Source organism: Aphelocoma coerulescens, chromosome 5 (assembly GCF_041296385.1).
Source record: "Aphelocoma coerulescens isolate FSJ_1873_10779 chromosome 5, UR_Acoe_1.0, whole genome shotgun sequence".
Classification (NCBI taxonomy): domain Eukaryota; kingdom Metazoa; phylum Chordata; class Aves; order Passeriformes; family Corvidae; genus Aphelocoma; species Aphelocoma coerulescens.
The window spans coordinates 61,154,511-61,175,485 of NC_091019.1; the positions used below are offsets into that span (position 1 = coordinate 61,154,511).

Consider the following 20,975-nt stretch of genomic DNA (forward strand, 5'->3'; position numbering starts at 1 on the left):
CTTCACGGAGAGGGTGATTAGCTATTGGAATGGGCTGCCCAGGGAGCTGGTGGAGTCACCGTCCCTGGAGGTGTTTAAGACTGGGTGCGGCAATCAGTGCCATGGTATGGTGGACAAGGTGGTGATCGGTCACAGGCTGGACTCGATGATCTCAGAAGTCTTTTCCACCCCAACTGATTCTGTGATACTATAAGGAAGGAGGAGAAGGAGAAGGAGAAGGAGAAGGAGAAGGAGGCTCCGAAGCACCCCTGTACCCCTGCCCACCCCAGGACCCGCCTTCCGCCGCCTCTGCCCCTCAAGCTCGAGGCCGCCTCACGCCGCGCATCGCCTCGCGCAGTGCCGAGCTCCGATTGGCTGCGCCGCCCGTGGGGGCGGGACCGAGAGAGAGCCGCGGCCAATCCGCGCCGCGATGGACGTTTCCCGCGGGGTGGGGGCTGCGCGCAGGCGCGGTGGGGCGGGGCTGGCGCGGGCGTGAGGGAGGGAGGGAGGGAGGGAGTGAACGGGGAGGGCGAGCAGGGCGCGAGCGGCGGGAGGGGCCGGGCTGAGGCGAGGGTAGTCCCGCGGTGTTCGTGGCTCCGCGGCGCCTCGCCCTCCAGCGGGTTTCTCCTCAGGGAGCGGCTGTCCTCTTCCGCGGAGCCCCCGTCCCCCTCTCCGCCCCTCGGACGAAGTCCCCCACCGCTCTCAGCCCGCCCCGCTATGTCTCTCGGCCAGCGCCTGGCCCGGTTGGCCGCCCACCTGCAGGACCCGCGGAAAGTGGCCGCATTCCAGCGGCTCTGCGGCGTGGAGGGGCCCTCGGGCTGGGCCAGCGCGGAGCAACGGGGGTCGGTGGCGAACGGTGGTCCCGCGGGTGGGCAGGCGCATCCCGCTGGGAACGGGGCCGTGTCCGGCGCAGCGGGAACCCCGCGACGCTGGACAAGGAGGCCGCGGCGAAACTCGCTGACGGAGGAGGAGGACGGCAGCCAGGAGTTCGCCACTCGTAGCCGCTTCCTCTACTATCTGTTCAGCCTGGGCACGGAGCTGGGCAACGAGCTCTTCTACATCCTCTTTTTCCCTTTCTGCATCTGGAATGTGGACGCCTGGCTGGGCCGGAGGCTCATCATCATCTGGGTGTGGGTAATGTACCTGGGGCAGTGCACCAAGGATGTGATCCGCTGGCCGCGTCCTGCCTCGCCACCCGTGGTGAAGCTGGAGGTCTTCTACAACTCCGAGTACAGCATGCCCTCCACCCACGCCATGTCGGGCACCGCCATCCCCCTGGCTCTCCTGCTGCTCAGCTACGGCCGCTGGCAGGTAATGCTCACACCTCCGTGTCCTTATCCGTCCGCTTTCCAGCCTCGGGGTGTAAGGATGTGGCAGACCTGATTTCTGTTCAGGAGGGGGACTCGACTGAGTTTGCTTGGGAAAATGTGAAATTCGTACCTTTTTTCTTACCTCGCCCTTTATTTATTTTTTTTTTCCCCTGGGATTTAAGCGAGTGCTCAGATAACGAGAAGTGTTCTAGTAATTCTGTCTTGTGAATGGAAGTTGTGTTGGCTTTGGGGATTAGTTTAGCACGCATGAAAAGTTCGCGGTAATAATCTGCGTTTTCTTTTCAACTTGTCCCTTTGCGCAAAGTTTGGAAAAGCATCCAGTGTTTTTACAGGCATTTGGTTTTACAGAGTGAGAATTTGGTGGAGAGCCAGTAACTAAAGGGCTTCTTGTTGATCTTTCTTTGCTTCGAGTCACTTTGTAGTGCCAGTGAGTTTTAGCTTTAGCCTTTTCTTTAACAATTTTATTTTCATTAACCACAAGCTAGAAATGATTATTTCTGGTGTTTGTACTTTCAGGAGCTTTTACAACCTATCAATGTGTTCATAATTAGCAGGAACTGATAATCTGTGATACTTTCAGCACCTTCATTCAGCAGAATCTTTGAAATCTGACTGTTGCACTTAGGGTCAATAGAGAAGTTAGAATAACACTGTTGATCATCTGGTTTACGCAAGCAGTGGCATGTGCTTTGGCGCTGGCTGCTGGAAGTATGGCAACAGCAGCAACTCCAAAGAAAGCACATCCAGCTCTCTAAATCGCTGCACCAGTTTCAGTAGTAACGGAGGGAGAAGGCTTTCCCAGATAAAGGTCCAGTGTAGCGTTTTGCTGTATAATATTTAAGAAGTAAGGCAGTAATTCACCTCTTAAGTTGTTGATGTTTACTAATCCTTACTGTAGTACCTACCTGGTTTAAGTTGGATGTAAGTTATGTTGGTAGAGAGAACTAACTCTGATTCTAAGCTTTGTGCAGGGGCTTAACTCTTGTCTTCCCAGTTACTGTCAGTCTGCTGGCTCTGCCTGACACTTTGTGACTATCTCAGCATCTAGAATGGGTGACTGAAAGGAATGAGATGGTTAAGGGTTAGAGATTGTATTTGGCTTCTCTAACCAAAGATTATGTATCTATTTCTGCAAGGTGCCCAAAAAGAAGCTATTAGGGATTAATATTTGCTAGGAAAATGTGAAGTATTAGTCTGCTGGAGTTATGCAGGCATAAGAATTTTATATATATATATATATATATACACACATATGTGTGTGTATATATATCATATATATAAAAATATGTAATAATGTCATGTTTTGTGGGTGTTTGAAATAAATATTTGAAGTTCTGTCACTGAGATGCTTAATCTCAAAGTTGTTTTTATTAATGACCAAAATCTGTGTATTTGGTTATTGCTTGTTAGATGTGTTGGGTTGATGTCAGCTGGAAGGACAAACTGGATTTGTACTTCTTTGCATGTGGGAAAGCTCATTTAGCAGTACCAGTCGATCAGCTTTGCACAGACTGATGTCATGTGTGCAGAGGAGAACCTGTCTCGATTGCTTTTATAGAACCAGCAAACAGTGTGTGAAATGGTGTTTTTGCCAATGAACCAAGTTCAGTCTGTGGATTGCCAACCCTGCCCCTGCAGTCTGTGAAACACTCTGCTAATTGACTAAACATATTTATCATGGATGCATGGTAAAAAATCATAAACATTCAGCCTTGTTATTCATGTAGAACCAGTGTTAGAGTCTTGATTTTAATTTCTTTTTCTTAGAAGACAAGTATGAATAAAAGACCTTTCTGAAACCAACTTCTATCATTTCAAAATACTCATGTAAAAAAACCCCAAAACCTTCTGATTCTTAAATTATTTCCAAAAATTAATCAATAATTAACCAATGGCATGTCAAGAGTCTTTTGATTCACCTCTAGAGTTAACCTTTCATCTGACACTTTTTCTGTTCTCCACGTTTTACTCCTGTTGAAAGGGAATAGAATCTGCATGACATATTTTTGTCATGGAAAATGGTGTTTTTCTGGAAATGGTGTTAAAAAAGACTGACCTCAGAACTTCTTGGAAAGCTATTATTTATAAAGAAGTTTTTATTTTGTTTTTTATTAAATTCTACACATTTACCAGTAGATGCAGGTGGCTAGGTTTAAATTTGTTGGCAAATGTTTGAGTACAGTCTTTCTGTATATATTTAGTATAAAGAAGCCTTACACAGCGCCTGATCATGATGAGTCCACATCTTGGGACTGTTGGTTCAGCAAATCATAGTGGAACGAGGCTGAGGATGAATTTAAGCAGATACAGTGTAACTTTCTGTAGGGACTTTTACTCTGGAATACAGGCAGCTTTAAGTTTGTCACTTTGAAGTTTACTCTAAACCAAAGAAAGCTGCTCTTGCTCTAAAAGATGTTACACCAGTGAGGAGGGAAGCTCTTCCTTGTGTAGCTTATTTGCAGTTTGCTTTCAGTGATCTATGACTTCCTACTATTGTGTGATAGTTCTTTTCTGTCAAAGATGATCTATTTGAGTCTTTTTCTTGATGAACATAGAGAACAGAGAAAATTTGCTCTTGTTTTTATAGGTGTGGCCCAGATTGTCCATTTAAAAACATGTTTTGATTGCAATAGGGTTTTTTCTTAACCTGTTGAGTTTGTGCTTTTCAATTTTTCAATGCCTTTAAGCAATCCTGTTACAATTATTTTCTTTTCACATACTATTCAAATCGATTTTTGACTGAAAAAACCAAACTAAAATACTTTCTATAAGTGCAATTGTTCAAGTAAAATATTTTCAGAGATAATGTACTTTAAAAATAGTTTTGGCAAATTATCACAATTAGAGACTTTGGGCATAGGGAATATTCAATGAAACAGTCTTTCAGACAGAATCAAGCTACATATTGAAATAACATTCATAATTGCTAATTGTTCTGTCCATTGTATCCAAATTTTTTGGTTTCTTCCTGTGTTATGAGAGCTTGCCTGAAATTTTTGATTCTACTTGCATAATCCATATTTATTTATTTAATGTTACATTTCTGCAGGGAGAACCATTTATTTCAAAGACACTTGAGTAACCTTGAGATATAAAGCTCATGTCAAAGATTCATGAGAATTTGGGAATGTTATAGATGTTGATTTTTTTTTTTTTTTCCATCCCCTGTCTTTGAAGTGCTGATACCCTGAAAGAGCAGACACTTAAAAGACAGTGAGGTTACAGATCTTGATGTGATGTAGGAAAAAGTAACCTTTATCAAATTGGGGAAAACTTGCTTTCTTTGAAATAGTGACAGTTTGAGCCAGGCTGGCTTACATCATGTCCCAAATGGAGGGAGGAAGAGATAGTGTGAACTGCTAATTATCCGCAAAATCTCCAAAGGCTCAGGCTGAGACTACTGGAAAAAGTATTTTTTATATTTTGTTTGATTATGTTGAACTGCTGATTTCAAATAGGCATCAAGATGTATTTTATTAGAAATGGTACTTGAGTTGGGATGGTACCTGAATGTGTCACAACTCTGCTGGCTTATTTTGAGGAGAAAAAATAAATATCAGCCAGGGATACAGAAAATATGCTTCTCTCCCAGAGTTCCTCCAGGATCAGCCTGGCTCTAGCAGTAGCTGTCTGCATTAGGAAATGATGGGTTTGCACTCCTTCCTGAGCTCTGCATTAATGAGCTCGGTGAGGAACTGCTGACTCTCACTGTAGCCACTGAGCAAACTTTGGTTGATATTCGGCAGGAGCCCAGAGCCTGGGTTGATGAGTAGCAGGGCTTTAACTATATTAACCAACGCTGATTTAGCTCTGAAGCAGTTTGTGGTGCTAAATGTGACAGCATTGTCCTCCCTGGATACATGTTTGCAATGTTTGATATGCAAAGCCTGTCATCAGTGACTGCCTTTCCACCCCGCTGATGCTAATGGTGACCTGGATAAACACCACTGCTAAACCCACAGCGGATGCATCTATTCTCCAATGGCCTCTCTGATGTATTTTTCATTTACAGTTTTCATTTACTCAGTGCTCTTTTGACTCTCACTGGTACTGGTTGTGTAAGACTCTTATGCAGTACCACATGAAACTCCCTTCCAGAAATCTTTCATCTGCACTATGACTTTTATCAACCAAGGCTGTTGAATCTAATTGAATGGGATGGGTTTGACAGGATCTGTATTGGGATTTCAGGGAGATCTGCATTGCTCTGTGATTCTGATTGACCACTACTGAATATTACCTCTAGAATTGTCTGCCTGCTCTTTCATTTCAAAAGACTAAACTCTCTGATCCCCACTGGAAATAGGGAATAATTGGTTAATGGTGATGAATAAATAGCCTAATCACAACAATGCTGTAGTAAGAATTTTACAGAAAGGGGCAAATCCTGGTTTTAACTGTCCTTGTTGAAAGGCTTGCATTATCAGTATGATTGATGTAGCCATAAACTGGAAGCTACACATAGAAAACCATCTCTTACATACAAAATCTGTGTGCAGGAGCAAGTGCAGTCTCCTTTCAGAAAGAGACACATCACCTCTAAGAGAAGCCAAAATGCACCTTTGGCTAAAATACTAAAATGTTTAGAGGAAACTTTGGCACAGAGATGCATGCATGCTTGTCTAATTGGTCTTCTTGTACACGTTTCTTAAACAGTCAAACAAAAACTCTTCTGACACAGGAAGCACAGCTGAAGGGATGATCTGAAAACACACAATTACCCATACAATGGCAAACATTTGAGAGAGAGAGATGGCAGTTTGGACGGTCAGAACTGACCTTGTCTTGTGTATTTGAGATGTCTTCTTCTGTGAGCCATATTAATGCCTGTAGTTTTTTTGTAAAGGAAGCTGAAAAAAGTTGTGTGGCCTGTTTGATGCAGGTGTTCTGAAAAGTTTGAAAAGAGCACAGACAGTTCTGACAATGTCACTAGGGAATTTCTGCCAGAGGAATACAACAGCCTGTCTTATTAAACTGTGTTGATTGTCACTAAATATATTTTTCAGTTTTGCCTAAGCAAACCTTTAATTAATGTAACGGCTCTTGGGGGAAAACATGTAAAAACAAATGCTGTAAGGTTGGATACAGAATTTTTGATGAAATTTTCCTATTCAAAGGAAATAGTTCTCAAACAGTTTCTTTTGTTCCTTGGTCCATTGTACACGTGTAAAGCACCCTTTGTTCTTTCAAATAGGGTGTGTTGATTGAACTGAGAAAACACTATTTTGCAGAAAAAACGTAGTTTTAGGTGCTGGGGCATAAACAGAGCAAGCCATAAGTAAGTAATTCTTGCTAGCTGTGTTCAGAGAGGGATTATTATTTTAATGACTGAAAAGAAGTAACAAGCTAATTCCTATTGTTACTCCTTAATTTCTTTTCAGACTAGGTGTAGCAGAAAATTAAATATTTTAACTTCCTGCAGGACTAGCATTGAAAACTTTATCTTGGAATTTCAAGAAGAGGTTCTTGTAGTGACATGTAACACTGAGGTCTTTATGCCTTTTGATATTAATGTTGGTCAGTGCAAGAGAAGAGAAAATGATTGATAAATACAGCTTAACCAGGGGTATTTACCACCTGGCCCATTTTGAAAGAAAAAGTTCGTTTATTTTTCCTAAAATGACTGATTGTTGGTCTCTTTTCTAACAATCTTCTTCTCCCTTTCCTTTTGCTCCCTTCACAAAATCATTTTTATGCTGTGCTTTTTGAACTCATCTGTCCAAGTAGGGTCCTGGAGTCATTCCCATAAACGTTGATTATAGCTTTTCATATGACTATTGGCAATACATGGCCCAAATACCTTATTAAAAGGCTGGTGCTGCAAGCACTGCTTGGATTCTTTAAGTGAACTCTTGCCCAAAATAATTGTCTCAAATGCAAGTTGAACTTCTGAGTTATGATATCATTAAAAAAGATCATTGAATACTGTAGAACACCGAAAATATTAGAAAGTTACTTTGGAACTCTTTGTGGGTGCTGGAAACGTCTCTGGGGTAGAATGTGCTTTAAAAAGGTAAAGAAGTGAGCATTTAGAGTGTCTTTTAATAATGTTCCTTTGTGAAAGAAGGAATTTTCTGACCTAGGTCAAAGCTTTTAGGACAGATTGTTTCCTTATGAGCATTTTTAAACAATGGTTATGTTATTAAGACTCTTGGCAAAAAGATCAAGGAGAGGGAGGAGGATGGGGAAGAGTTCTGTGTATAATCCAGTCAGAAGTTTGCAAGCCTGTTTTGGAGGATGTAGTGGAATTTGCTATTGAATGGGAGTTTTATTTTAAAAACATAGGGCATAAAGTTCTCAAAGACTTAATGAGAGTAGTTTCACTGCTATTTTCCAAATATTAATTTAATTCGATTTCTTCAATTAAAACAAGATTCTGGATATGGGAAAAAAATTGAGGTTTGAGACACGATGAGTAGTTGATTCAATCAGCTTTATACCTAGCTTTACCTTAATATGTGAAGTTAAGAAATCAATTAACTTTTTTATTATTTTTCAAATAATATGCTTATTGGTTTGGGGTTTTTTTAAATTTATAAAAAAGGAAGCAGTATGCAGTTCAAAAAATACCCTCACACTCAGAATTGTTGAGGTGGCATGTTGGCTATGGAGCCATAATGAGTTTTTGAGGATATGCATAAGATGGTCTTAATTGAGGGCATGGAGACAGGGTTTGAGATGTTAGTATCCAAAATGGGCTGCTCCTGAATATGTGACTGAAAGTGACATCAAGTGTGGTCAAGAATGATGATGCATCAATTCTTTTATCAAAAAGAAGCTGAGAGAATGAAACCTGGGTTTTATGTCTACCTCTCCCAGCTGTGATCTCTGACAACCTTCCACACCCTCATTTGAAAGGACATGTGATGCCAGTCTGCCTTCTGATGCCTAGATGAGTAAAACCAACAGTGAATTGAGGAAGAGGGTAGAAGTAAACTTGTGATCTTTTGTCCTTTGTGCCTCTGTAGGTCTGATTTGGGATGCCAGGAACCACGGGACTAAAACTGCTGGAATTCATCTGTCTTGCTTTAGTATCTTATTTAAGTAGAGACCCAAGTCAACATAATAAAAAAAAAAGTGCTTATGCCTTTCTTCCCTGAACACTTGATACAAGTTTATATTAACATTTTCACTCTACTCTTTCATAAAATGTGCTTGTTTTAAGTAGAAAACCTAGTAAAAACTGTTATTTTTTTTTCTTTCTTTGAATATTCATTTATGATTGGGAGAGGAGATTTTTTATATCCATTATTATAAAACAGTATTATTATAAGGCTTGCTGGTACCTCAGCATTGCAGGCAACAATTTGGAGGTAAGTTTATGGCATCAGCTCATTTTACAAGGATCCAGGTGATGTCCCCTGTTGGTGGTATGACTCGGCATGCTGCTGAGCTCAAAGGTGTGTGGGAGTACTAATATTCTCCTATAGTCACCTTGTGCACTTATCCCTGCATGTGAGGACCAAATATATGCTTGTCTTACCACCTCAGGGCAGGTTTTAAGCAGGTGCTACCAGTTTGGTGTTCTGGGAATTCATGAACCCAGTGGCTGCTTTTAAAAGGTAGAAGTAAAAACAGGCTGAGGAGGATGCAGGGTGTTGATCTTAATTTGTGATCAGGACTTAAAGGGTGCCTGTAAGAAAGATGGGAGCTAGCTTCTTTGGGCCTTTTGTGATAGGAGCAGGGGTGATGGCTCTAAACTGAAGTGGGATTAATTTAGATTAGATTAGGGAAGAAGTGTTTTACTTCTAGTGGTGAAACACTGGCGCAGGTTTGCCCAGAGAGGAGGTGGATGCCTCATCCCTGGAAACATTCAAGGCCTGGTTGGATGGGGCTCTGAGCAACCTGTTCTTGTTGAACATGTCCATGCTCCTAGGAGGAGACTTGGACTAGGCGGCCTTGAAATGTATCTTTCACCCCAAGCTATTCTACTATGCTTTGCTACAGAGAAACTAAACTAGCCAATGTTCTTAGATGGTTTAAGGGGTATTTATTCAGAATTAGAGTGAGATATGGCAGAGCCAAATAATCTTTCCAAAATGTTCTTCAGAGCTGAAGTTTCTGTTTCTTTCTTCCGCAAACACCCCTCCCCTGAGAGTTCCCTGACAGCAAGCATTTCTTCTTTCATTTTCAGAATTTATTCTAGTCTGCCTGCTGTTTACAATCATCTGCTCAGGACTCCTAAAACAAGACTCCTCACCTATTTCCTTCATACTCCTTGTTCTCAGGGTTTTGCTAACAGCAAAACCTCTTCCCTCCCCCAATCCCAACCTCTTACCCACAGTATCATGAACTGCAGCTGAGCCCTGCTGAGCGTGGCACTTCATTGGTCTTCCTGCTAAAGCTCCAGCCTCTGTTTCTGTCTGGTATTAGAGAAACAGGACAAGTCTTTATTTATTAAAGAAAAGCCTTACCCCTGATTGGGCCCTGGAAGCACAAAAGACGTGTGTCAGGAGACAAGGATGGACATACAGTATCAAGTGATGGCCAAACACTTTGAAACTCGAAGCTGCTCTTTGCTTCAGAGGCCACAGGGTATAGCTGTCCCTGCATATACAGCACTTCTGCTTGGGGAGTCCTCTGGGAGGGAGAGTGGAGCAGCACCGTGCACCGAGGTTGTGTGGCTGGTGCTGGCAGCATTCCTTCTACCCTGGGACCAGTAGCAAAGGGAGAAGCACAATGGGGCAGAGGGATGTGGCTGCAGTTGCAAGGTACCGGGGCTGCTTTTGTGGCTGCTGTAGCAATGTTGGTGTCTGATAACTCTGCAATCATGTCCCGAGTGTGACAGAGTCGCTGGTGTATTGCCCAGGATTAGCAGAGTTCTGAAAGGCAGGAAACTGAGTTTGTTCCTTCATCGTTCCAGTCAGAAATGAGTCACAAGTACATAGTTTTGTTTAGATCCAGTTTGTAGATGAATGAGATAGAAGCAAAGACAAGTGTTGCTACAGGAATTACAGTTTAGTCTAGATAGAACACAACGAGCTGGGCATTTAGAATTGATTTTAATGTGAAATCTGCTTCTTATGTGAAACATAAGCTTCCTAATTTTCTCTTAGTTTGAGAACGTTATTTTAGGTTTGTCATACAAACCTGGTCCTGGAGTTGAGAATTCAGGAAAGGTTGGAAAAATGCAGAAGAGTGATAATCCTATCTCAAACGTTTTACTGACAGACTGATTTTGGAACTTTACAGTCTGTTAAGTGGCCTTCACAAAGGACACAGAACTTCTTCCAGTAATTTTAAAGGTATTTTCTCTAATTTGTTGGATATTCTACCCTTCAGGTTACCCATAAAAGGAACAAGGGAAAGGATAAGAAAACTGCCTGTAATTCTTAGATTTTGTTCCTAGGTTTGAGTACATCAAGACTGCCTGTTTATGTTGAAAATGTTTATTGTAGGAAGCGAAGCAGTTTTGGAAACTTGCCATTTTATCTTGTGACTGCATCTTTTATAGAATAGTGGCAAAAAAAGGCAGCTGTATCCTGTCTTGTACAACATTTTGCAATAGTGGAGAAAGTAGTTCTTACTGTGCTGTAATAAGTAAATTAGCATATTTTTATCCAAAACCAGAGAAAGTTATAAAACTATGTTTCTCTACATGATATGTGCTTATTAAAGCAAAGTATTTTATTTATTGCTGGTAAACAGTCCTTATTAAGAAAAAAAAAAAAGTGAGAAGATGAAAATAATTGGAAGCAATTCTTTGATGATTTTTGTTTAAAAAAATGTGGCTTGTAGGAGGAAATTATTGTTGGTTTGGAAAGAACAAAAAAGAGTACTGTTTTAGGAGTTTCATGTTGATGCCCAGGGATTGAGTCAAGGATTGCAGAAGCTCTAAAACAAAGAATTGAGGAAGGAATTAAATTTCTTTGTAATTTTGCTACGAGTTCCTCCTTACCAGGAAAAAAAGGGAAGCCCCTGTATTCTGGTTGGGTAATTGCTACCCATACAAGTGTTTGATGTAGCTGCTTCACCCAGTGTAACACTGTTCCACGGTTTAACACAATTGTTTCTGCCCACGTGGTCAATTTGGGATATCAGAGCATGGCAAGACAACTGCTACAGAGATCGATACATTTCTTACTGCTTTGAAAAGGTGTGTCCAAAGCACTGAAATTCATATGTCCTGAATGCAAAGAAGACGGGGGAAGGTTGAAAACTTGACTTAACCATGACTTTATGAGAAGGTGCTCTGGTAGGCCTGTGGAGGCTAGGACAAGGAAAATGGTAAGCATCAGTGGCATTAATTGGAATTAATTATAGACTGCTCATAGAGTGATTTTTTTTTTTTAAATTTATTCTTTCCAAATTCTAATACAGTTTCTGTATTTTTCTTCCCCACCAGTATCCCTTTATGTTTGGACTGATCCTGGCATTCTGCTGGTGTTCTTTGGTTTGCTGTAGTCGAATTTATATGGGAATGCATTCAGTTTTGGTAAGAAAATAATCTAATCTACTACTAAACTACTATTTTAATCCTGTTCTGATTTTATAAACTTCCACCATATTGAAGGTTTTACAGTGCAATAACTGTATACAGATGTATTTTTTGGAATGTCCTGCCATATAGAAACAGAAGATTTACATTTCTTCAGCAGAGAAGTTGATAAAATAGTTATAAGTGGCTCTGTATAAAAGACTGATACTTGTCTTTTATAAACTCAGTCCATGGTTAAAACTTAACAGGTGTTTAATGTTATTTTTTAGTCCAGAAATTGATGGCTGCTCTAAAGTGTAGACTAAATTTTCCTCTACAGAGTAGAAATCATTTTGCAGAATGAGAAAGTGGCTGTGAAGGTTCACTCCACATCAGGTGCTCAAAGCCATGTGCATTTTGAAGTGCCACTCTATGTGCTGGGGTTTCACTTGCCAGAGTTTCTAAAACCAGGTAACAATGTTGTCACCTTAGAAAAACAAGCTCCTTTATTAAACAGGATGAAACCCCCTAACTGAAACACAAGTGTATGCAATGTAAAAATGAGAAAACAAGAATACTATAAAGTGGTAATCGCAATGCAAGACCACTAACGAAGGGGGCTAAAGATGTTTTTGAGGATCATGTGCTAGAAGAAAAGCTAACAGACAGAAAAAGGTAAGCCTGGTAGGGAGTAGAAAAGCTGGTAGATGAGCACAGTGTAAAAGGAGCATGGGAAAATAAGGCATCTCAGAAAAACTAAATGACATTTTTGCATTAGTAGTTAGGAGGCTTCCCAATCTAAAACCACTTACGTCAAGGATGATGTGAAGGACTGATAATTCAGCTGACGCAAAATGTCATAGAACAAAGCTGTGCAACAAACAGTGAGCAGACAGGGCTATTTAGCAGTTTCACATCTGAATCCTCTGCAGAGTTCAAGGGAATACGGTTCACCATGTGTTGCCTGCAATATACGTCAACTATGCTGCCTAAGTTTGGGGGCAAATAGGTGGCAAATAGAGCAGAAAGTTCTTGCTGCTGCTGAAATGAGCAACTCTGATGTTTATATCAGTCAATTTTATTAGACCTTTTATCAAGCTTTCAATTAGTGAAAGCAAATAAAAATGATTCCTTGAAGCTGGAGCAATACAAACTCTTCTGATTGAAGTCCCACCTCCTGGCTCATCTGGAAGAGTTGATAAGCATGAAAATGAAGGCGGGCCACTTTGTAGTGCTTGGATTGCACAAATTCTTCCGTAACAATTAAAAGTGACAAAAGTTCCAGAGAATTCCTTGCAGCTGAGTGATTAGTCAACAGCAACTGAAATTTAATGCTGAAGTAAAAAACAATTGAGTAACCTTTTCATTAAGAAAAGATCTTTAAAAACAATAGTAAAACTGAAAATCAGTTATGAAGCCACAGAGGTTATCTCTTCCTTTCCTTTAATATTTGGAAACAGTTCTCATTCATCTAGCATTGTTAATTCTGAAGCTGGAGTGGAAAGTTGAAGCTGCTCTAGTGCCTGGCTGCAGTGGTCTTCATCTGCTGTACCAGCTGCTGCTGCCAGCGAGCCTGTGTGTTGGCACCCAGGCTCTCAGAGCCACTGTTGAGCTGTTTCAGCAAACTTGAGTGGGCAGAGCATGTTTAGCTGGGCTGGATTTGTGCTGAGTGTAGGTTGGAATGCCCTGGCCCTGGACAGGGACAAATGTTGCCCGTGGATAAAATCATAGAAGTATCACGGAATGGTTTTGGGTTGGAAGAGACCTTTAGAGATCATCTAGTCCAAGCCCCCTGCAATAAGCAGGGACATCTTCAACTAGAGCAGGTTGCTCAGAGCCTCGTCCAACCTGACCTTGAATGTTTCCAGAGACAGGGCATCCACCACCTCTCTGGAGAACCTGTACCAGTGCCTTATCACCCTTATTGACAAAAAAAGTCTTCCTTATATCCAGTCTGAATCTCCCCCTTTTTAGTTTAAAACCATCTCCCCTTGCCCTGTTGCAACAGACCTTACTAAAAAGTCCAGACCTGCAACTTTGATGAAGGATCCTTTGATCATAAATTCATTCATGATTTGGTCAGGATGCAGGTGATTTTTTAACAGGTGATCAAATGCAATTCCTTACCTTATGTTAAATATAAGAAAGATTTAATCTTGTAAAAGGGAAAAGATGGGAATCCACAAGCTGCTTTTAACAATACAGCAGCTAGGCTTGTATTCTAGCTAATGTAACTTGAGGGGTTTTTTTAAAATAGTTATTACACTGAAACCATATCTTTCTCTTCAACAGGATGTTATTGCTGGATTTCTGTATGCTATTCTTATCCTGCTTGTCTTCCATCCGATTGTGGACCTGATTGATAACTTCAACTTAACTTACAAATATGCACCCTTAATTATCATCAGTCTCCACTTGGCCCTGGGCATCTTCTCTTTCACCCTGGACACGTGGAGCACGTCGCGAGGAGACACAGCTCAGATCCTGGGCTGTGGTGCCGGCGTGGCCTGTGGCTCTCACGTCAACTACATCCTGGGTCTGCAGCTGGATCCTCCTCCCCACAGCTTGCCTTTGTCTCTGTCCTCTCTCACCGTCACTGTGTTTGGAAAAGCCATATTACGGTTGTTGATTGGAGTCATCGTTCTGTTGTTAACAAAAGTCGCCATGAAAAAAGCCACGATTCCGCTGGCGTGTAAAATATTCCGCATCCCACACGAGGACGTACGGAGAGCCAGGCAGTGCATGGAGGTCGAGCTTCCCTATCGCTATATTACCTATGGAATGGTTGGCTTCTCCCTCATGTTTATTGTTCCTTGCCTCTTCCACTTCATTGGTCTTTCCTGATGCAGTTTGATCACTTTGAGTAGGGAGAACTGAGCTAGTTGCTTTTTGAAGAGGTGCACTAGTTTGCTAAGGGAAGGCCGGCCAGCTTGGCTTTAGCAGGGTCTTCACATTAACAGCAATACAAAGCAGAGAAAGCATTTAAAGGGCTTTGCACATCTCTGGGGATGGTTTGGGGCCAGGAGTCAAGCGCCAGTCCAGGAGAAGTGCTGACCTCTGTAAATGCTGTGTCTGGACTTATTGCTGTAACCAAGTCTGTGTGTGTGTGATGCAGTGAGTGTATCTGGGATGTCTGCCAGTCTGTACCTGTGTACACTGACACTTTAACAGGTATGCCTGACAGCTAATCAGAAGGCTCCATTCATGATCTGTTTGCCATTTCACGGTAATTTATTCAAGTTGTTGGACCATAGACTGTTAAATTTGCTTTCTTCTGTTTTTTCCTGAAGTCCTGCTTCAAGGTATTTCAGCTAATAGGTATTTCTAATGGACCAAACTTGTAATGAGGTTGAGGTTTTTCTAAATAAACAAGCAGAAGCCTTTTTATTTAGCCCCCTTTGCAGAGAAAAATGTCTGGATTAGCATTGGTAGATATCACTAGAGTATATATAATTCAGGTACTGTATTTTATGGTTTAATAACTGTGCCTTTCTGTTGCTAAATTAAGAAATGCCATATATACTGTGATGTAAAAATGCCTAATTTTATTGAAAATCCTACATAATTAGGCAGATATTAAAAAATGTTGAATTGTCCATGTTGCTGACATGGTTCAAGTTAACCAGAATGTTCACTTTTTCCTGATCAAAATTGCATAAATGAAATGACCCAGGAATTGTGTCCTTGAGATCAAGATATTGTAAATGAACAATAGTCCCTTTTGTAAGTATTTTTAATGTGTATCGTAAGTTACTGCAAGAGGATATATTTTTCTGGAGATTGTTTATACAGTGGATGGATATTCAAAATTAATTATTTAAACGTGTAAACAATAAAATCACCCCCATTCTGCAAAGAAATGGGCTTCACTTATTATTCCAAATTAATCTAGAAGGACCACTGCTTTTAGGTATTTGATTACAAAATATAATACTTATTCTAGAAAAATATGTATTTTTATGCATTAACATACTATATTTAAAGGTAATAATAACTTTTACCCAATTTAGATAGTTATAAGAGAATGTAACGATTAAATTAAACTTATAATCATTCTGATTGACAGATTGTGAGCAGTCAAGACAGTATGGTCAATGTATGAACAGTTTGTGATGTCTACATTTGGCAGGATTTTATTATGTGCTTTTGAGCTTTTCATGATCCTTTTCCCTTCAAGTGTAATTTTATGTGCCTTTTTTCTGTTTCATCTTGTCTTGTTCATGTGTTGCCTGATCTGTTCTTTCCATGCCAGGAACAGTTATTGCAGGAAGCGCTGTCTTAGTGTCTGACCAGACACAAATTACTTAATTTTGTATTGGACATGTTTTTCAGGAAAAGCATCATTTGGTTGGGAAATATGGTGATTAGATAGAATACAAAGCCTACATTTTTGTAAACAATATTTGGTTTTGGAAGGTTTTTTTGCATTGGAGATGATGTCTCCAAGCTGTTAATATGTAGATTTACAAAATTAACTTCACTTTCTTTGAAGCAGATGAGGTTTATGGTACGCTGGCACTAGATGATGTGAAAAACTTAACTTTTCTGGTGCATTTCTCCAGTGCATCCCAAATGCACTGCTATGAATGTATTCAAACTGAGGTGTTCAGAACTGAGAGTGTGTTAAACAACTTCCATAGCTGAAAAGACCTTACCCCATAGAAAATTATTAACTTGTCTCAGTCCATATTTCTGGATTTGATTTTTCTGTCTGTTCCTCTTCTACAGTTCAATGCTGAATGTGCAGTACAAGGTAAATTGGTTTCTGAGGTTTGAGAGTGGGATTTCCACTGATTTGGCTTCACACACCAAGATAGCCATTAAATAAGTAGCTGGGGGAATGTACACAAAATGCCTTATGCTTAAAGCCCTGAGCAAGTGGTGTAGTTTCAATTATATTAAATTAGTCTGAGGACTGCTAAAAATAATAGGATAACTTCCTCTGAAATTTAGGGCATATTCTCCTTAAATATCCTAGCTTTACAGTTTATAGCAGAAAATGTTTAAATTCTAGCACAGACAAGGTGAGCAAAACTAATTTTTAAGGTACATATTAGACTTACAGAAACTTCAAGTTTACATCATAAAGAGTGTAACTAAAGCTGTCTTTTCTAGCTGTGCTTGCCCTCTTGTAGTATTAATGGAACATGAGATGTACTGTGGAGAATCTAGAAGAGGTGAAAAAGATCACACAGAGCTTTCAACGGGCTAAGGAAAATTGCACTGTAGCTTATTCTACTGTCATAAATGTATTTTTTATATTTTTATACATTACACTGAATAACTTCAAAATGTCATGTTCCATGTACCACTATGTAGTACCCAGGAAATGTCCATCAGAATGTTTATACAGCACCTTCAGCAACTACTTCACTGAAGTTTACATGAGAAAAAGTTTTACTGTTCTATTTTCATGTTTTCTAAGGAGTTCAGCTCGAGAGGGCAGTTAGCACAAAATGTCATGCAATATGACTACTGTTAGAGAAGAAAGAATCACAGACATGCAAATGCTTAAAATCCAAGTAAAGTATTTGTATTTTAGTATAATTTTCTTTAATAATAAGCTAAGATTCCTTGGAATTGGACGTAACAAAGCAACAGGTAAAACTGGAGCACTTTCTTTGCCCTAACCTATTCTTGAGCATGAAAAATGATTCTAGTATGAGCATCAGCTAGTACCAAATTATTTATAAATAAAGTTAACATAGCTTTAAAAGGTAGTTAAATGTCTTTGCAGAAAGACAATATGCTTGAAACCCTTCATGACGTGGTGCAAAACCATCCTGCTAGTGAACTCCCTCAGTTCCAGAGAGAAATACTCCTTTATAGAACCAGATGTAAATGTACATTTATTACAAAAAGCTGCAGGCCAAATTTGCTTTTTTTTAGTTATTGTATGAAATAAACCCTAAAACCAACAGGTGAGTAGAGAGTAATTTGACACAAAATTCTGTTTTCCAAGAGGCTGAAGAGATGAAAATTAGTCTGAGATTGCCTTAAACATAGGAGCAGGATATTTTCTGACCTGGCCCTCAGTCAGAACTGACATGTGCATTGCATCTTGGGTGAGTTTTAGAATCTGTTATTTTGGAAAAAAACTTCTATGTTCATAAAAAAGCTTTGTGTTTGCTTTCTCCTGTGTGACCACCTGTGAAGCTGTGGGGTCTCTGATCGTGTTTGCCTCGCAAACTGCACAGGGGAAAGCAGGAGGTGGAGAAACGACTTGAAGGTAAATTGGCAAACCAAAGGGAGTTGGGTTTTGTTTATTTATTGGGAATTTTGTTTAAGTTATGTACAGCATTTCTCCTGGAAAGAAAAACCAAACAGAAAGATGCATTTCTTTTAAAATGGCATCTCCAAATGTGATATGTGGCTTTTGTGTTATTTTTTTTCTTACCAGAACAGTGTTAAATTGTCTGCATATTAGAAGCTAATATGTTTTCCTTTGCTTTTTTTTTATTACTGCTCTCAGTATTTTTTACTCCATTTTTTGCTTATTTCCGAGGGAGTGTCCAGAACTTTTGTAAGCAATTGCTACTTATGTGAAGATTGTAATTTTGAACTTGTAAATACTTAAGGGCTGTTAGCTGCAAAAATATATAAAAACAAATCCTTGCATGCTGTAAGTAAATACATCTGTTGTGCTAAAAGTTGTTTCTGTTTCAGTATTTGCTTTCTCAATAAAAATGGAGGTTTTTCACACACAATACAGAAGATATTTAATAATTCAATGGTATGAAGGGGCATTGCTGTCAGACTCCTGCTAACTTTACCAGGAGTTTTGCACCTGGTTCCTTTCACATGACACCGAGAAGGAACCCTGAAGGGCAAGTCCATGCTGACCTGTGATCAGGCTGTGTGTATGTGAAGTGACTTAGCTTCTAAATGTGATAGCCTTGCTTTTGAGAGATTGTTCTTGTTAAAATCACATTTAGCCCCATTTTTACAAGATTTCCAAAGGGCTTGACTTGGAAGACTGTTGTCTGTAGGTGGAACTGGCTGCACATTTGTAACACTCAGTTAATGCTTCCTCCTCTGTACCATAATTCTGCAAATGAAGAGATCCCAGATTAAAGTCAGTTGATAAAATGAGAGGAGAATTGATTTCTTGGGGTATTGTGACTCAACTTATTGTAATTGATTCTTGAGTGGTTTTTTGGTCTAATGTAGAATGCTTGTTGGTTATACAATTTATTTATGTAGTCTACAAACAACTTTGAGGAAACTAACTTTTTTGTGGGAGGAAGTTGAATAACTTCTTGACAGAACTTTATTCTACATGAAAGCTTAAGTGGCTTTTTTGTTTCATAAAAAAATATATGACTGTTTTAAAATTTACTGTAAATGATATATTTGTCAAATTAATAGATTGATTGGGTCACTAATGTCATTGTTCTTCTTGCAATACTTCCTGAACAAAGGCAGTCAAAGCTGAATTTGGAAACAAAATGTGATATTGTGTGGAAGAAAGGATATATAGCACTTTAGGTGTTCTCTAAAAAGCAAGTATCACATGCTGGTTTTGAAGCAAATTTAGCCATGCATTAGAAAAATTTCTTTGCACTCTATTCTGCACCAGAAATTATTTGCATGTTGGTAAGAGGCCTTGTAAGAAAACAAAAGAAAGCAATATGTGCTTGCAGTGTATTATCAGTAACTGTTCCTGTAGGATCAAAGGAGAAGAGAGGATACATGGAATAATAGTACCTTAAAAATACTGACCAGTAGATGTAAGTAATTCCCATCAAATTGGAGAATTTTATTAGTCCCTGAACTTTGACTAAATTAGTCACTTAAGTTTCCCCACAAGTTTATTTTTGTTAGAAAGTGTAATGAAAGATAAGACTGTTATTACTGAAATGGAAATTAGCTCTTAAGACAATTCTAGATGTCTAAAGTATCAAAACTGAAAAAGATCAATAATGGGAACAGTAAGAGCACAGTCTGAGGGGGATTTTGTATTAAACTTAATGCACTTGAAAATTATGCCAAAATTTGGCCTACACTTGATTTATATGAAATCTGTAGTACAATATAGATACATATATATATATATAATATATTGTGTATTGGAATTACATTTTTTTTTTATGTATAGATTTTTTTTTTCTGTTTATTGCATTCCCTGATGAAAGGAATTGTTGATAAAATACAAACCAGCTTTGTCTGTATAAGATCAGGCTGTGTGTTTGTAGCCTTTTGGGAAATAATGCAGTTGTAACCCAGTCTCTCAACCTCTTGGAGAACTTGATTTTAAAAAAAAACAAAACAATTGAGATGCAAGCCCCGAGTTAGTTGAGGATCACATCATGGTTGCTGTATAATAGTGTACAACTGATGTTTTAAAAATTAATACATCAGAATTTTTTGTTATACTGTTGGTAATGATTTTGTACTCATTGTACACTTTCTGAGTTATCAACTAATATTTAAGCTTATATTGACTGGTAACTGAAGTGTCTAACTTCATCTGCAATGAGTGGGAAATAAACTCCTGTTGGATTCAGTTGTGTTATTGTCTTTATTCCTTCCAGTGCTCAGGGACAAGTGGCTGGACACCTACCACAAATGTAAACACTGGTCACAAGAAAACTTACTTATATTATCATATAGCAATAATTGTTACAACAATATTGTCTTTTAAGGGGTGGGCTTTAGAGGCAAAAGTTTAAGAAAAATATTGAAAAACCAGCACACCAGTTTATATCCTGGTGGGTCCTTCCTGGTAACTTGTGCTCACTCCAAAATGTGCTCTAAAAATCTGCCAGTTGTGGGTACTTTTTTCCCAGATTATTTAATATCTACAGATTTTCATGGAATGTGTGTAGGCAGTACATCTGTGTGAGCTTTACTTCTTAGTAAACCAGGCTAACTGAAGAATACTATTAATTTCAAATGCTCTGGATTATGTTCTACCATGGTTCCAAGATGCTTTAACACAAGCATGAGAAAGCATTCGTTCATTTGGGTTCTTGTATTAACTTAACATAGTTTCAATTTACTTGGAGAGGTTTAGCAAAAAAAAATATTACTGAGCACAACTCTTGCTTTCTCTCTTCCTGCAGTTGTGTAACACCCAGAGAGAAGTCTAAACAGTTGTGTGTACCTGAATATATCTGAATGGTGTTGCAGAACATGGTAGAGGAGATGGAAATTGCCCCTTGAAAGGAAGCTGTGAGGCCATTTCAGATCCATTTATTAGGCACTCATCAGTGTTCCTCCTTGTTTTGCTAACTGGGAAGATTTAC

At 39.5% G+C, this 20,975-nt stretch overlaps 1 protein-coding gene across 1 annotated transcript; it reads left to right on the top strand.

The window, feature by feature from the left end:
* Window positions 1-515: 515 nt before the first annotated feature.
* Window positions 516-20,233, top strand: SGPP1 (sphingosine-1-phosphate phosphatase 1). Its single transcript, XM_069018488.1, has 3 exons — window positions 516-1,290; window positions 11,656-11,745; window positions 14,020-20,233. The coding sequence occupies exons 1-3, from the start codon at window positions 697-699 to the stop codon at window positions 14,569-14,571; spliced, it is 1,236 nt and encodes a 411-aa protein (XP_068874589.1). The 5' UTR covers window positions 516-696; the 3' UTR covers window positions 14,572-20,233.
* Window positions 20,234-20,975: the final 742 nt, after the last annotated feature.

Excerpts from the sequence above, each read along its gene's own strand:
- SGPP1 (XM_069018488.1), top strand. The coding sequence starts at position 697 with ATGTCTCTCGGCCAGCGCCTGGCCCGGTTGGCCGCCCACCTGCAGGAC. Across the intron at positions 1,291-11,655 it reads TCAGCTACGGCCGCTGGCAG|TATCCCTTTATGTTTGGACT; the intron begins GTAATGCTCACA and ends CTTCCCCACCAG. Across the intron at positions 11,746-14,019 it reads TGGGAATGCATTCAGTTTTG|GATGTTATTGCTGGATTTCT; the intron begins GTAAGAAAATAA and ends TCTCTTCAACAG.